We start from the raw sequence: 15702 nt of genomic DNA, 5'->3' as shown, positions 1-15702 counted from the left end.
TATGGCTGTTGTGTGACCCTAGCTTGGCAATTCTCAAACTTGTTCAGATGTGTCATTTCGGTCCTCAAACTCTTAAAACACTCATTTAGGTCCTTAATCAATGTTTGGGACTCATAACCAATTCAAGCAGCTCTAAACCCATACATGTATGCCTGACATGTGGGGAGACAAGTCAGCTCCATCTCCATCCTCACTCTTCTCTCTTGTGAGCTCCATCATGTATGACCAGATGATTTTCAGTTCAGGTGTTAGATCCGTGTTCAAAGAGCATCGAAAGGGTAAGCAGTAAGCTAAGAGGTGGCCATGAACTAATTGGGTAAGAAGTATTTCTTAAATCTTTATTTTTTATAATATAGATAGATTGGTGATAGAAGTATATCTCCTCCATTTGTAGGGATAAAATTGAATTAATTAATAAAAAAGTACATACAAAAATATAAAAAAACATGGGCTGCTATGGATCAGCTGGGCCGTGGGATCAACAAAAACATTCATGGGCTTCTACTTCTTCTTGTTAGGTGGGGTGGGCTGCGCAACTTGGCAAAAAGAAAGAAAGAGGAGCGCCCCCAACAGCACCCGTGGCCTTTCTTTCCTAGCGGCGAGCGGCGGCGCCATGCGCATGCGCTGGTCTCTTTGCCGGCGAAGGGCGAGCGGCGCCCCCACCCCTAGGTATCTCTTCCTTCCTGCTGTTCGAAAACGAGCACTCAAACCCTAATGCAAACTGCTTATACTTGGATCTATGGAACAATTAAAAGTATATACATGTATTATACCAAAATTTGTCGGGTGTACATGTGTACACCCATGTCCTATACGAGTCCGCTCTGAGCACGTTGATTTTTGTTTCGAAATTTCCCTACACGTTTGCATCCCCTTGGGTCCTTTTGGATGGACAAGTTATTATCCCCTAAAGGGACTATTTGGACTGAGTTCACTCTATCATTGTAATGATCAAGATTAATGAATATTAGAGAACGCTTTACAGTTTACACATGATCCAGTGGAGGAAAGGGATAAGTATGATGGTTTGGCTTCATCAAAATTGATTTTGGGCCGCTGCAGCTTATGTTAGGTCAAGGCCCATCAACCTTGTAAAAAACCCTGCATTCATAGACCTTATTAGAGGGTCTGATGGTTTTATGGCATTGCTTTACTGGTATTAACCCACAGTTTTCTTTAGAAAACAGTATTGGACGATGTTGATTAGAGCGGGTGGTGGCCATCGCATAAGAAGGTCAAAGAAGAATAAAAGAACTTGCAATGATGACAGAGAGACAGCAGAGTCATTGAATCCAGGTCTGCTTCTTCCTCATTTCTGCACATGTTTTTTTACATCTTTATTTATGTGAACATTCACAGTTGTGCTGTTTCATGTTTCTTTAACTAGGCGATATTCATCAGGACTCAATACAAGATGTCTGGAGTGAGCTCAGTGAAGAAGTTGCATCAAATTTGTCTGAAAGTGTTGTCTCAGTTGCTATACTCTGTGGTGATTATTTATGCTGCTCTTAGTTTTCTGAATATATATCTACATTGCCGTATACATGATTCAAATCGCAATGTTGTGTAGGAAGCTCTGTGTTATTTGCATGCTCGGGAATAGCTATAGAATGCCAGGGGTGTGTTACAAGGTTTCTGACTTCAGCAAGTTTGGTTAGAGCTTTAAATGATAAAACAAAACACCCTGCTAACTTGAAGGTTTGCGCTGCAATTCATCCTTTAGTAAAAAATGATTATTTAGTTAATATAATCTCGATCAATTTCTTGTTTTTTATTTATCAATATAGGTTGAAGTGCGCTATGAAGGCAGTGTTGTCACAGGATTTTTGGGGAAATATGATTTAGATTATGGCCTTGCTATTGTCAATGTCACATCCTGCCTTGATGTTCATGCTGTACGTCTCACTCATGTGGTGGACATGGAATTTCTTCCATGTACAAAGGTAGTAGCTTTAGGGCGTGGCATCTCTGGCAAATTAGTGGCTACTGGTGGGATACTGACCCGCGATTCAAGAGAATCTGAAGATAGTGAAGAGCTTATGCTGTCCACTTGTAAAATTTGTGAGGTACACTTGCATTATGATATAATTTAATTTTAATGTGTTTCTCCTATATACAGTCTCTGAGGCACAGTCGAATTATGATAGGGTTATTTTAATTTGTTTCTGTTCCTATATGCAGTAAAGTGTATCTCAGGGGCAAGGCAATAGGAATGTGCTTCCTTTTTCTTTCCCTAAATAACTCTTGTTCCATACAACTCCATTGTTTTGCTCCTGTAACCTTTTTTGTGTGCCAGGGTTGGGAAGGTGACCCACTTTTCAATACAGAAGGGAACCTTGTTGGCATGAACCTTTTTTTTGTTAAAGAAAGAACTGTGTTCCTGCCAACAAGCATAATCTTTGAACGGTTGGAGCATTTTCGAATATTTCTGAGGAGTGAATTTCTTGAACGGTTACAGAACTTGAAGGCGTGCAGGTATGCCTTTTTTAACTCTAACTTCATTTTGTATGTTTGACCATTGTTGGTTCACCCTCTCTTTCATATCCCAATTTAGCCCCCCTCCTCGTCATGACATAAAAGGTGAGCTGTTTTGTATTCCAAACAACTTGTGTGTCCGTGTGTTTGGTGGTGGTTGGGTGGTGGGAGGCGGCAATAATTTAGATCGTTACTTGATGTTCCTTTTTTTGAAAACAGTTACTTGATGTTACTTTCGTAGTTTTTTTTTTTGGCATCAAGTTTTGAGAGGGAACACTCTTTACTTGGTGACATACATTATAAATGCAGCAACTTGTCAGGTTCCTAAATACAGTTTTGTGCAACAAAACTAAAATAGATCAGGCGAGACCATAAGCCAGGGCCATAGTAGAGCAATGAAATGAGCTTATTGGGCTACCATTTTTAGCCCCTGGTCGGTTGGCCCTACTGAAAATCCAAAGTTGGTGTTTCACTTTTTTTGTTAGTTTAGCTTTTAAGTTGATTCTGGGCCTCATACTAAAGCTTGTGTTAGGTCAAGATCCATCATCCTTGACATAAAACCTTTATTAGGGCACTTGAATTAATAGGTGTGATGATTTTGCAGTGTTGGTTTACTGGTTTTGACCCACATTTTTGCCTTTTCTTAAAAAAAAACAAAATTGCTTCAGTACTGGTGAGACACTGGTACTTGAGAACAGTGGTGCTGATCTAACAAGATGCTTGAAGAAGAATAAAAGAACTGATGATGTCACAAGCTTGAATATTAAGAGGACTGATCTCGCAAGAAGCTTGGAGAAGAAAAGAACTTGCAGTAGTGGAGGAAAGACAACCAAGTCATTGATTTCTGGTCTGCTGGTTCTTCCTTTTATTTCTGCACATGGTTTTTACAGCTTTATTTGAGCAGCTACAGTGTGCCATATCATGTTTCATTAATTCGGTGACTTGTGTCACGGATCAAATGGTTTTACATTTGTAATTCATAATAAGTACCGCCTCTTACAGTTATACTTTGATACTTTCATATGTTAGTGTTAATCCAGTAACACTGTTACACTTTGTTTCTGGGTATTTTCATGCAGAACCACTTCTGATTTGTCACTCAGGCTGTCATCAGATTCTAAAATTTACAATTGGATATTATGTACTGAGTTTTGTGGTGATTATTACATGATAATCACTAGTCAGTATTAGCAAATGTCAGTTCCAATAACTTGACTTTACTGCACCAGGAAATAGTGATGTTCTTATTGATGATCCATTTGAGGATTTAGACTTCTCAGGTCATCCAAAGCCACCAATAGATATGTCTGGTGAGTCAACAGTTGTGAAATTTCTGACTTTTCATATGTTCTTTTTACAGCTATGCCGCACCTTTGTCAGCTAATTGTACTATGTATCTTCAAGCAGATGGCATGATTTTAGTCAATACTTTTGAAGATACTTTTGGCGACAAATATGGCAGTGGTGTCTGGAGTGAACTCAGCGAAACAGTTTCTTGTAACATATCTCAAAACGTTGTTGCACTTGCTTCATGCTATGGTGATTTTACAATAATGTGCTATTTAACTGTTTCATATTTATATTTGTTTATCACTAACTAATAGCCAATGTGATATGCAGGGAAAAAAGGATTTTTGCATGCACGGTTTTTTTATTGAATGGAATGGATATACAAGTATTCTGACGTCAGCTAGCTTACTGTCAGATTTTGTTGATGACAAGAAGATTCTTGAAGACTTAAGGGTTGGTGCTACTAACTACTCTTATTGATCCTTATTCTTGTAGTATGGTACTGCTTAAGTTTACTACACCATTTTACAGATTAAAGTGTTGCTTCCAACCAAACATATCAGAGAAGGGACATTACAACATTATAATTTACATTACAATGTTGCTCTAGTCAGTGTCAAGGATTTCTGTTCTCCACATCCAATAGATATTGAACATCGGAGGCATAATCATCTTCGTTAATTAGTATCTGTAGGGCACTGCATAAAATCAGGCATATTAATGGCTGCAAGAGGAATACATATGAACAGGCTGGGGAATTGAATTGCAAGTTGCTACAGTACTCCACATGTAAAATCACCAAGGTACTGCTGTTGATTACTATTTTCCTTTTTTTTGTTGCTTTTATTTACATGGTTGTAGTTAAGTTACATATCTGTTTGGCATTACAAATGACAACCTGTCCATGTCCACCTGGTTAGGCTGTTATTGGAGGGCCTGTCGTTGATCTTGACGGGCAATTTATTGGCATGAGCTTCTATGACATGCAAAGAACTAGACCTCCGTACCTATCATGGGATGTGATTCTTGATGTCTTGGCATATTTTAAGACAAAGCGGTATGTTTGGATTTCCTTCTGGAATTAAGTGGCTTTTTTTAACATGTTCAGGCTTAGAGCTTGCACTTGGCTGCAAGACTAGTGTGAACAATTCGTTTTAGAATCTTGTTAAAACAGGTTGCTTCAACCATGATTTTTGGTTAAATCCATCCTTTGATACGTTTGACAGGTCTGTTCCTGAAGTAGGCCATGCTAGTTATTATCAATCTGCTGCCCTGCTTGACTGGACTATTTTTGGAGACAAGAGTGTTCGTTCAAACAGGTATTCTGAATTTGAAATACATCATCATATTCATATTGTGAAGTTTCAATGTCGCGCATGCTTGAACTTCTGCCAGACATTACATCGTGTGCAAATTGTTCTTCTGCCACAGACATTACATCGTGTGCAAATTGTTGGATCGCAGTTGGCCTGTGCCCAAGGCATTTTGGTGCCCTGCTGAGCTTGCTGGCATGGTGGGTGAGACACGTGTTCAAAGGCGAGGCAAACGCAGCCGCCCCAAAGTTAAAATCGTCAATGGAAAGGAGTACTGTATATATTTGTGTTGATGAACCTGCTTGAGCTTGTTTCTGAATCGAAGACATTAAGCTATTTTGTTTTATATATAAATATATAATAGAAGAGTTTGTTCAGTGTGCAACACACACTAGTTGTACCCAAGAATCTCGTGGACAATTGCTTCGCTACGTTATTATTGCTAATTACAGATGATGGGTGGTCTTATGTACAGTTAGTTATCCTCGATTTCTACTTTAGCCATCATGATGTAGCGACGATACTGACGTGGAGTACTCGGTTGTATGGCGTGGCTAAAGTTTTAATTTTTTTAATACCTTTATTTATAAAAATTACAAAAATATAACCCTCATGAAGATTTGTATAGAAGTAATACAATATCGTTCTAGGATAAAACGAACCGGACGGTTTTGGATAAACAAATCCCGGAGTCCAACAATCAAGTGACGCAAACGTAAAATCATCCATTTCTCCAACCAGAGGTGTCTTCTTCTCCTTCACACATCAAACACAATCTTGGGACAGTAATTGATTTTAAATGGAAAATTCATCGACTACAGATTTTTAGACTTTTGTTTTGGCCGTTTATTCATTCGAGTCTGTTTGAACTTTCACAATGTACCTTACTAGTAGAAAGGCGCGCGCATTCGCGCGCTCTGTGTCCCTCTCCTTTATCCAGTAGTCTAAGAACTAAACCTTACAATGACATAAGAAATAATCAAGGCCAGTGCATACACTATGTTTAGCAATGCACGTTTGTTCAGCAAAGGTTAACTGAGAAACAGGATTATATTATTACAGAAATGCAACACCAATGGTGGCACAATAGAGCATGTCATTTGTGTCTAAGCAATGAAGACATATTAAATGAACGAAAAAATAAATCCATTCCTACATTTTATCATGTCTGCCAAGAAGAATTACACAATTGAAGTGGTTGGGTTAAATAAGAACTCATCATACTGTCCTATCTGGCTGTCCTTGCTGCCACCATTTCTCCATCTGCTTGCCTAGCAACAATCAGAGCTCATAGGTCCGAAAAGAAAAGCGAGTTACATGCAAATACCTAGAACATGTATTGTCGGCGTCCAATAGACAATAATAAGAGAAAAAAATCTTTCGTAAAAAAGTTTCAGATGGCAACAATCTGAGAGTTTTGTAGCATAGGAAGCTAACACCTTGTCCATCCTGAAAAAACGCTGTCCGGTTTCCCCTTCCTTAGGTGTCCACTGTAAGTCATGAACAAACTATCCATCATCTCAGATATTCAAGAGCAATCTAGAAATGGACATCCTACTCTATGTTATTCAAAGTAGAGTTAATCTACAACCACATAATTTTAGGCTAGGCATATTTCATATTTTTGTTGCACAGAAGGCATCAAGGTTGAGTAAACCTAGGTTTGCAATTGGCAGTGATGAATTAAAATCAAGAGCGTGCTCTAAGGTTGACAAACGCATTATATGTTGTACAGGTAAATATTGGAAAAAAAAATACTGAGTATCCGAAACAATATATGCTGCATACTTTCTCACTCATTTTTCTAAAATTACTGGGAAAATATCGTACGTTCCACGACAGGTGGAGAAATTATTGGAACGCATAAGTCAGTTTTTTCAACAAGTCATCTTAATTAGGCCATAATTAGAATGGTTTGGATGTACCTAACTGGTGTTTAAACAACACTGGTATTTGTATTGTTGGGCAAACAATTTAAAAAAAAAGATGCCGCTTCAGTAAAAGTAATAAACCAAAATTCTAATATGGTCTGCAACTAAAATCCTGAAGTAAAAATAGAGTATGGTTAACCTGAACTAAGTGTGAACTTTATGTTATAAAATTATGTATTTGAAAATCACATATACTGATCAGAGATGGAGCATTTATGGTAGAATCATATATCTGAATATAGTACTCTACTCAATCAGTAATACACCAAGGGAAGGCCTACAAAATGCGTGCTAATCTATAGCAGCAACCTCCACTACAACTCCACATTTTTGTGTTTCCGATAGTACAGTGACTAAATGTCATGCAATCCTGCAGTCATATGTAGGCTGACCCATATCAAGTTGCAACAACAGATATCATTTTAGTAGAAGGACAGAAACACCAGAAAATAATAAGTGGAAAAGTAAGTAAATAAGTGGAAAAGTAAGTATGGATGGCTTGTATTACCTGGTACATTCTAAAATCAACAATTCACAGAAAGAGCTCCATCCACTACTCCCTGATATTTTGCAAACAAAGAAACGAAGGTTAACCCCAAGATCTGTCAGGTAAGGCATAGTAGGTGGAGAAAATTCTTAAGGGCCTGTTTGGCTAGCTAGCAATGTGGGCAGGATTTATTTTAGGTCATCTAAGATTATGTAAATTAGGCAAACATTTTGAGTGGGAATCGTTCCAAGTTAGCATTGCAGCTAAACCGAACAACGGCTAATTCTTTTTTATTGGAAAAAGGAGAAACATGAACTGCAGAAAGGGCCTAAAATCTATACAAAAAGCTTCAAAGAGAAGAACCAATAGGGGTAAAAAATAGTGGATACTGTAAGTACAATTAATACTGGCATTGTTTACCATACTCATAGAAGAAACACACTTGCATATGTTGTGACAAAACTTTTTTTTTTGTTATTGTTATGGTGTCCAAGTGAACAAAGAAAGTGCCATCTAAAAAAAATGTCAACCTACAGCAAGTTGCATTATTCCAGTGATCAAAAGATGGAAAGGTAGCGCGAAAGTCGCACCACCCTGCATACGCAAGCTGCATAGTTCCAGTAATCATAAGAAGGAAAGGTAGCGCAAAAACTGACATCAGTATTCATCTAAATTTCTGGTTGGAAACAAAGGCGGAGAAGTATAAATCATTCCATTAACGATCCGCACAACTCAGTCAGCAGCTTGAGATATTCCTAAATCATAATATATGTAGAAACTGAAGTAAACATCAAGAGAAACAATGCAACTAAAAGTGCAGGAAGCATCCACTACTTAGATAATGCTTGTTTTTTGACCGAAGTCAGCAAGGGAAACCCCAGCCTTTTTTATTTTTTTAATAATGTAGATCTGTTTAAATTCGCTCCCACGGGGAGTTGAACCCAGGTCTGCTGGGTGCTACTCAGGTACTCTAACCACTAGGCTAGTTGGCAGTTCTGCATCACAAAGGTGAAAAAGAAATGCAACTTTGGGAACCAAGACGAGCACCTGACATGGCATCATTTCAATCCCCATGCACACCTTTGCTGGACCCATTGTCGGCCTGAACTTCATAACCTGTAACTGCAGCTTATTTAGTTCTCCAACCATGAGCACACAAAATCCAGATACATTGACTTGCCACGAGCCAGATTGTATGGTTAACCCAAAAATTAGAAATCTCAAAGAATGTCCAACAGCAAGGTAAGGCCAACAGACCAGCCCTTGTTGATGGATATATCATATATTTGGTGTCGATAACTATGTTTTGGAGAGGCACCTGTAGATGCATAACTACATCAGCATACTCGAATATATTAGTGAGGAGGCCCGTTAATTTACTTCTGATCACATACCTGCTCACAAAATTGGCAATGGTAGCTAATTATATTAGAATATATAATACATGGGGTCACGTAGCTCTGTGTGGCACCTATAGGCTCACTAATTTCTGAGCAAGCAGTATGTTTAATTACCATTAGAGGAAGAGATGCCTTTCTTTATTTCACCAAGTAGCAAAGGCTACATCTAAGAAAGCAGTATACCTGTCATAGAATCATGAAAGAATGTAACCATCATTATAGTAGACTCATAAAAGGATTTTAAAATCAAGTAGATGTACTTTACCTTACAAATTGTTGGCAAGAAGCATAGCAAGGAGCAGCAATAAATTCTCATCATGTGTCTATTACTACGTGGCCATCCATAGTGCGAGGAAATATACATGTACCAATCTCACACCTGCAGGGACCTACAAAGTGCTTTGTCCAGAAATTTAAGTTGAACTATTGGCGCACAAAAGAGGGAGTCACTAATTGCCTGTTTTTTTTGTTTAGCCTGTCCCTATAAACCTGGTAGATGACGACGTGCACTCTACAGGGAAAAATGGGAATCCAACAAAAGATCAAGAAGGAGCCACACATTATAGGAAATCTATCTATAAATAAAAGTAAACCACACCGAAAGGGCCAAATGTAAGCCTATCTTTACCTGCCAGCAGCCGATGGCCTCAGCCGCTATTGAGTATGCAGTTCCCCATGTATGAACGACCTGCAAGTGGAAGATTTACACATGCATATTTATCAGAATCGAGAACGAGAAGAATCGATCAAAAATTGACTCACAGCTTACCTATCGATATGTCATAGATTGAACATCAGTCTCTTGGAAACATCTCCTGCCAAGGGAATGGATTGGCCTCCATATACTATACATCGATTCACCCAAAATTTTAAAAAGAAATACCAAAGAAATCCCTGGAACAGGGGCATCCCAAAAGGCCAGCCCCCGCACGTGGCTGCTGCTGCCTGCTGTCGTGAGCTTCGGAGCCACCGCCGAAGAGGCAGGTAGGGTTTCTTACCAGTGGGAGGAGGCAGCACTGGGGACGCCCACGAGCACAGCCTCGGTGAGATACAGCCGTGAGCCTCGCCGCAACCGCCGGAGGAGGCACCTAGGGTTTTGTGGAGTGGCTACAAACCGCCAGGAGGAGGCAGCGCATGGGGATCCGCCGCCGCGGCCACCGGCGAGGCCGACCCGCGCCGCTCCGTGACCGGGGACGGCCACCAGCAGGCCTCACGGGGCTGGCCGCTGCACCGCGTGCCGCGAGCGCCGGCACTCCACCCGCATCGGGGGAGGAGGGAGACGGGAGCGAGAGAGAGGAAGCGGTGAGGCAACCTGTACGGGAGGAGGCGAGATTTTTTTGAGAAGGGTCGGGAAGGAGAATCATGAGTTGGATATTTATTTTGTTTTCCTGGATTCTCATTAGGAGCCCAGCAAGATAAATAGAAGCTGATGAAAAGTTGCAGGTGGCAAGTAAAAGCTGAAGAAGCTGATCCCTGTAAAATCTAATTCAACAAATCTCATCCATTGAATGGCAGATCCGACGGTGGGAGGAATTCCGCGCGACGTGGACGTTGGTTCTGTCGGAGGAGCCGTTCGGGCTTGTTTAGGTAAATTTACTTGAATAGAAAAAATATGCAATAGGTAAGGATGAGAATGGGCCAAGGATTGGAATAGGCTTAGAATTTGGGGCAACAATTCGAAAAATTGAATTTCAATATACGAGAACTTTAGACTTTAATGTAGGAACATAAATGACTTCAAATGAAAAAGTCATCGACAAAAACATTGTAGATCTCATTGACATTTTACAACTTTGGTTTTGGTTGTTTCTCCATACGAGTTCGTTTGGACAATTCAAAATTTGAATTTCAAAATATGAGAACTTCAAACAAATTTATGGGACCGTATATAATTTTAAATTGAAAAGTCATTAAAAAGAAAGTTGTAGAACTAATCGAGATCTACAACTTTTGTTTTGCTCATTCTATCCGAGTTTGTTTGAATAATTCGAATTTGAATTTCAAAATATAAGAACTTCGAATACAATCTTGGGACAGTAAATGATTTCAAATGAAAAAGTCATCAGCTATAAAGTTGTATAAATCATCTAGATATACAACTTTTATTTTGGTCATTTCTTCATCCAAATTTGTTTAGAAAATTCAAATTTCAAAATTCAAAAATTGAGAACTCCGAACAAAATTTTAGGAGAGTAAGTGATTTCAAATGAAAAGTCATCAACAACAAAGTTATAGAACTAATCGAGATCTAAAACTTTTCTTTTGGTCATTTCTTCATCTGACTTTGTTTGAACAATATGAAATTTAAATTTCAAAATATAAGAACTTCGAACTAAATTTTGGAATAGTAAATGATTTCAAATGGAAAAGTCGTCAACTAGAAATTTATAGACCTCATCAAAATTGACAACTTTGATTTTGGTCATTTCTTCGTCCAAGTTCAATTGAAGAATTCAAAATTTTGAATTTCAAATTATGAGAACTACAAACACAATCTTGGGATAGTAATTGATTTTAAATGAAAAGAGTCGGCAACTACAAATTTTTAGACCTCATCGAGATCTATAACTTTCGTTTTATTCGTTTATTCATTCATGTCTAATGGAAAAGTCATCAACTAAAAATTATATGGACACGCTGGCCACATGGCGCCAACGTAGCAAACATATTTAAAAAAATGCAACAAAAGTTTTTGTGACATAAATTTTTTATCACAGGCTCAGCTAACGTGGCAAGGATATTTTAAATAATAAATAAATTTTTTTTGTGACATATAATGGGTGTCGTAGGTTTATGACATTGCAAATTAACCGCTATGACATAGCAAGTATTGTCATAAGAGCATGGCGACATGCATCATGACATTTTTTGTGTCAATAATTTTTTCTACGTCATTAAGTAGAAAGGCCGGAAGGTTAATGTCATAAACTAGATGATTTAATGTTGTTCTCACTCTTTGTCATGGTGAAAATGTCAAAATGGTCGGTTTGTTGTAGTGTAGTTACACATGGACACGCATCTATCATGGGTTGGCAGATGACCATTCAGCTGTGCCATGTCTCGGTAAGAGCAACTCTAAGAGCATAGATAAATTTGGATAGGTAAACTGGCTCTCCAAAACAACTTAGCTTGTCGAAGTATGAAAGTTCTGCAGCAGCTTTTCTAAAACCAGCTCGTTATTTGTTTTCTAACCTATCGCTAGTCATCAGGCCTACATTGAAGTGCAACGGCATCACTTTGGAGCACACCGTCGAACACCTTCATGGCATGCCTTGCTTCTCGTCGAAGCGTCATGCCTCACTGCGAGAATAGGCCGCCGCCGCAGTGTGCTTGTGCGGGTCGAGCGTGAGCAGATCGATGACGTTTGTGTTCGCGACGGCGATAGCTCCATGTTTGCGACGCCATCTGCCTCCAGCTTCTCTACGCCACTACGGACGAGATGGCCGGCCGTCGAGCACCTCGTCACAGACCATCTTCCAAAGCCTGAGGCCTGAGCTAAAACGTTGCGGAAGCACCAGAGCTCCACTCGAACATGTGCACTTCCTTGGGACCATGTCGCTTGGCGGCAGCTGATGTAGTACGCACTGCTTGCTCGTCGAAGCTCGATGTGGCCACAGAGTCGATTGTGGGGTGCAAAGAAAAGAGATCCGCCGCCCTGACATGCGCACGGGCGCGCTATGCAGTAGCGCGGCGCCGGCGGCATAGAGATGAAGTCGGCATGCGTGAGAGTGATTTTGCTTTGTATTTACCGTAGAAAAAACGTGATTTCACCATTAATCTTCGACATTTGTTCTAAATCTCTATTGATTAACCCCTCGAAGTGCTGCTCCGCCCCTGGCTGGATGCCTGGATCCCTAGGGGTGGCATTCCGTGATGATGATGAGGTGCATCCTGTCTTGCCCATCTGCCCATAGGCCCTGTTCGGCTTACTCCATATTCGGCTTGTTCGGTTTCTTTTTTCAGCTGGAACAGTGTTTTTCTGTCATAACAATTCAGCCGGAACAGTGTTTTCCAGCTAGTTTCAGCCAAGTTGTAGACCAGCGAACGGGGCCTATGACAAGCGAGACTCAAGGAATAGCTCGTGGCTATTTTTACAAAGCGAGATAGATAATCTGTTGGAGGCTTGTTTTACACCAAATTATCTAAATGGGACTATACATGACCGGATGACAAATCTCTTGGAGTTGCTCTAACTACTTGAGAGCGATTGTTGTGCCAAATTTAAGACTTGCATAAGGTCAAGTTGTAATACTAGGCCAAAAATAGTAAAGGCATACTTAAATCAACAGTTAAAGTTTCACATGCAAACGAGCGGTTCTTTAATTTGATCACAACAAGAGTTCTATAAATTCAAATGAGTTGCAAGAGGACATTCTGGAAAGCTTATGAAATTCTCTACAAATCATTTATAAACATCAAAGCATGATTCTTACGTTAACCAAACCGAATTAAGGTAAACATAGAATCTATCCAGAAATGACAGGTTTACTAAATTAATTATTTAGTGATGATGCAAAAGCATAATTGGACCAAACCAAGTTTACCAACTTGTTGCACAGATCAGAGGAACATAAAAAAGTATAGTGCCAACCTCTAAATAAATTATTTAATGTCCTTTTCTAATTTATTTAGTTAATTAGGCGATTAAAGCAACATATAGTAAAACTATTCAGAAAAATCCGTAAAAATTATAGTAGCTATCTCATGCTTCACAAAGACTACCATAAAAATTTCAAAGCAATTGGCAAGCAGAACTTATTGTATAAAAAAAAACAGATGGCAGGGCTATTTCTAGCATAATTAGAAAACCCTAATGAAAAGTGTCAAGCAACAGATTTTACATTTTTTCTAGCATCATTTTAGCATAAGAATAGTACTCACCAAATTTTACCTTTACTGGATCTATAGAAAAATTATGAAAATTCCCACAATATCCATCCATGCAAACAAGAGAATTTCCTAACTCCTACATACAGTGTCCAAAATATATGAAAATTTAACTACAAGCTATTTATGATATGAGTAGTACACCATAAAAATTTCATGCCATTTGGAGCTACATAGAAAAAGATATAATTACCCCTATTTCCTTCATGATTAAAAGAGATAATTAGCAACTCCATTTTTCATAACAGAACAAGGCATAAATTATATTTTTATTATAAACTAGACATTATCATGAACTCAACAAAATTGGAACCACATCATTTGGATCTAGCAATTAAGAGATACACATTTTGAATATGTACTCAAATCTGTAAAAAAGAATAAAACAAAACAAATTTGAAACCCTAACCCTAATGCTGGGCCGGCCCGAAAGAACACGGCGGCCCACAACACATGCGCCCGCAAACGCCAGCGCGGCCCAGAAGCGGCGCGGCCCACGCCGGTTCCCGCCTGAGCTCAGCGACTGACGCGCGGGTCCCGCACGACAGAGAGACAGATAGGGGAGGGAGAAGGGACGACGGCGTAACACATCGCCGATGGCAGCTCCGGCGAGGCCATCGGTGCCAATGTGTTCATCTCACCCGTGCGCACCTAGTGGTACCCTCAATTGAAGCTATTTCCACGGCTAAAGGAAGTGGCGACAGCCATGGCGGCGCACGGCCACAGGTTGGCCGGCTCCGGCGAGGCGACGGCGTTACGGCCCTAGTGGCCTACTCTCCGAGCATCAATAGTACTCACAGGACCTAGCGCAAGGGAGAGAGTGGACGGTAAGAGGCTCGAGCGGCACGGCCACGTGCGAGCTCTGCCGGTGGTGGTCATGGCGACCCGGTGGAGCCGCCTTCGCGGTGAGCACTCCCTAAGGCGAAAATGGGATGCCGGTGGGGTCGAGGACGTGGAGGAGCTCACGATGGTGCTATGGCTCAGAGGAATCAGTCAATGGCACTCGGTTGAGGGGGATTTTGGCTCGGCGGTTGCACGGTGTCCCGGTCACCGCGCTCGTGGAGGAAGGAGATGGCAGAGAGTGAACTGGCGAGATGAAGAGCGAGTGGCGAGCCGCTGGCTTTCTGTAACACCTCGGGTGTTTAAATATTAAAATCTGACATGTCATCATATGCATTGCAAAGCATTTGGCATTTGGTGAAAACTTTGATGTACATTTACTAAAACAAGTTTACAATTGTGTAATGAATATTGAATTGTATTGTTTGACTCAAGTTCAATATTTGTTTGGATTTTGAATTTTTCCAGAAAACCCCGCTTTTCAACATTTAAACCCTACCCTAAAAATCCATTTCAAAATCTAAGCATATTTTGGGGTTGGGCCCAAAAGCAAAAGTGTAGAGCTTGGCAAGTTATACAAAGTTTGTTTTTGGAGTTTTTCAAGTTGTTTAGAAAAATTTTGAGTAATTCAAAAAGGCGTAATTCGTTAAATGTCCCCTATTTGAATTTAAAAGATCATTTCAAAATCTAGATAGAATTAGGGGTTGGTTATAAAAGCAAAGTTGTAGAACTTTTGATTTTAAACAACTTTTATTTTTGGAGATTTTTGAGTTGCTATACAAATTTGGGAGTAATTTGAATTTGAAACCGAATGGCAAATCTGTAAATTCGGTGAACAGTACTCACCGCCCTAGCTACATGGCCGGCGATCTTCGGTTTGCTTCCAGGCGTGGTCGTGGCCGTCTTTGATGTCGCGCTGGCACGGTGAAGGCCACAGCGCAGCTTCCTTGCGCTTTTGAGCCGCTCTACTTAGCCTTGGCCGTCGCCGTTTGCCTCCGCTCTCTTGCTCTGTTTTTTCGACGCCACGGCCATAACTCCGGCGAGCTTGTGTTGATGCCATAGTGCTTCACCGTCGCTGA

General features: G+C 40.1%; 1 protein-coding gene and 2 long non-coding RNA genes across 9 annotated transcripts; 1 reads left to right on the top strand and 2 right to left on the bottom strand.

Annotated features, from left to right (window-relative positions):
- Positions 1 to 560: 560 nt before the first annotated feature.
- On the top strand, positions 561 to 5532 carry LOC136454043 (putative protease Do-like 14). 6 transcript variants are annotated; one of them, XM_066454594.1, is made up of 14 exons: positions 561 to 669; positions 1188 to 1296; positions 1388 to 1489; positions 1571 to 1698; positions 1788 to 2066; positions 2297 to 2475; positions 3144 to 3322; positions 3705 to 3785; positions 3883 to 4014; positions 4096 to 4218; positions 4297 to 4568; positions 4686 to 4822; positions 4992 to 5084; positions 5197 to 5532. In XM_066454594.1, the coding sequence occupies exons 2-10, from the start codon at positions 1197 to 1199 to the stop codon at positions 4131 to 4133; spliced, it is 1218 nt and encodes a 405-aa protein (XP_066310691.1). In that variant the 5' UTR covers positions 561 to 669; positions 1188 to 1196; the 3' UTR covers positions 4134 to 4218; positions 4297 to 4568; positions 4686 to 4822; positions 4992 to 5084; positions 5197 to 5532. The 6 variants fall into 6 exon arrangements, with proteins under 6 accessions (XP_066310691.1, XP_066310690.1, XP_066310688.1 ...); XM_066454593.1 differs by having other exon boundaries at positions 567 to 669; positions 1181 to 1296; positions 4460 to 4568; XM_066454591.1 differs by having other exon boundaries at positions 567 to 669; positions 1181 to 1296; positions 4451 to 4568.
- A 659-nt stretch (positions 5533 to 6191) lies between these two features.
- Positions 6192 to 8807, bottom strand: LOC136454042 (uncharacterized). Its single transcript, XR_010759113.1, has 3 exons — positions 8544 to 8807; positions 7518 to 7569; positions 6192 to 6568 (listed from the first exon to the last, which is right to left on the bottom strand). It is a non-coding gene; the product is annotated as an uncharacterized lncRNA (long non-coding RNA).
- An 86-nt stretch (positions 8808 to 8893) lies between these two features.
- LOC136454041 (uncharacterized) lies at positions 8894 to 10073 on the bottom strand. Of its 2 annotated transcripts, XR_010759112.1 has the most exons (5): positions 9895 to 10073; positions 9666 to 9741; positions 9525 to 9584; positions 9162 to 9407; positions 8894 to 9079 (listed from the first exon to the last, which is right to left on the bottom strand). It is a non-coding gene; the product is annotated as an uncharacterized lncRNA (long non-coding RNA). The 2 variants fall into 2 exon arrangements; XR_010759111.1 differs by lacking the exon at positions 9895 to 10073 and having other exon boundaries at positions 9666 to 9873.
- Between the last annotated feature and the right edge of the window lie 5629 nt (positions 10074 to 15702).

This window comes from Miscanthus floridulus, chromosome 5 (genome assembly GCF_019320115.1).
Source record: "Miscanthus floridulus cultivar M001 chromosome 5, ASM1932011v1, whole genome shotgun sequence".
In the NCBI taxonomy this organism is placed as follows: Eukaryota; Viridiplantae; Streptophyta; class Magnoliopsida; order Poales; family Poaceae; genus Miscanthus; species Miscanthus floridulus.
The sequence above is the reverse complement of the archived record's forward strand: the minus strand, read 5'-3'. Positions and strand labels throughout refer to the sequence as shown.

Excerpts from the sequence above, each read along its gene's own strand:
- LOC136454043 (XM_066454593.1), top strand. The coding sequence starts at position 614 with ATGCGCATGCGCTGGTCTCTTTGCCGGCGAAGGGCGAGCGGCGCCCCC. Across the intron at positions 1,490-1,570 it reads CTCAGTTGCTATACTCTGTG|GAAGCTCTGTGTTATTTGCA; the intron begins GTGATTATTTAT and ends AATGTTGTGTAG. Across the intron at positions 2,067-2,296 it reads CCACTTGTAAAATTTGTGAG|GGTTGGGAAGGTGACCCACT; the intron begins GTACACTTGCAT and ends TTTGTGTGCCAG.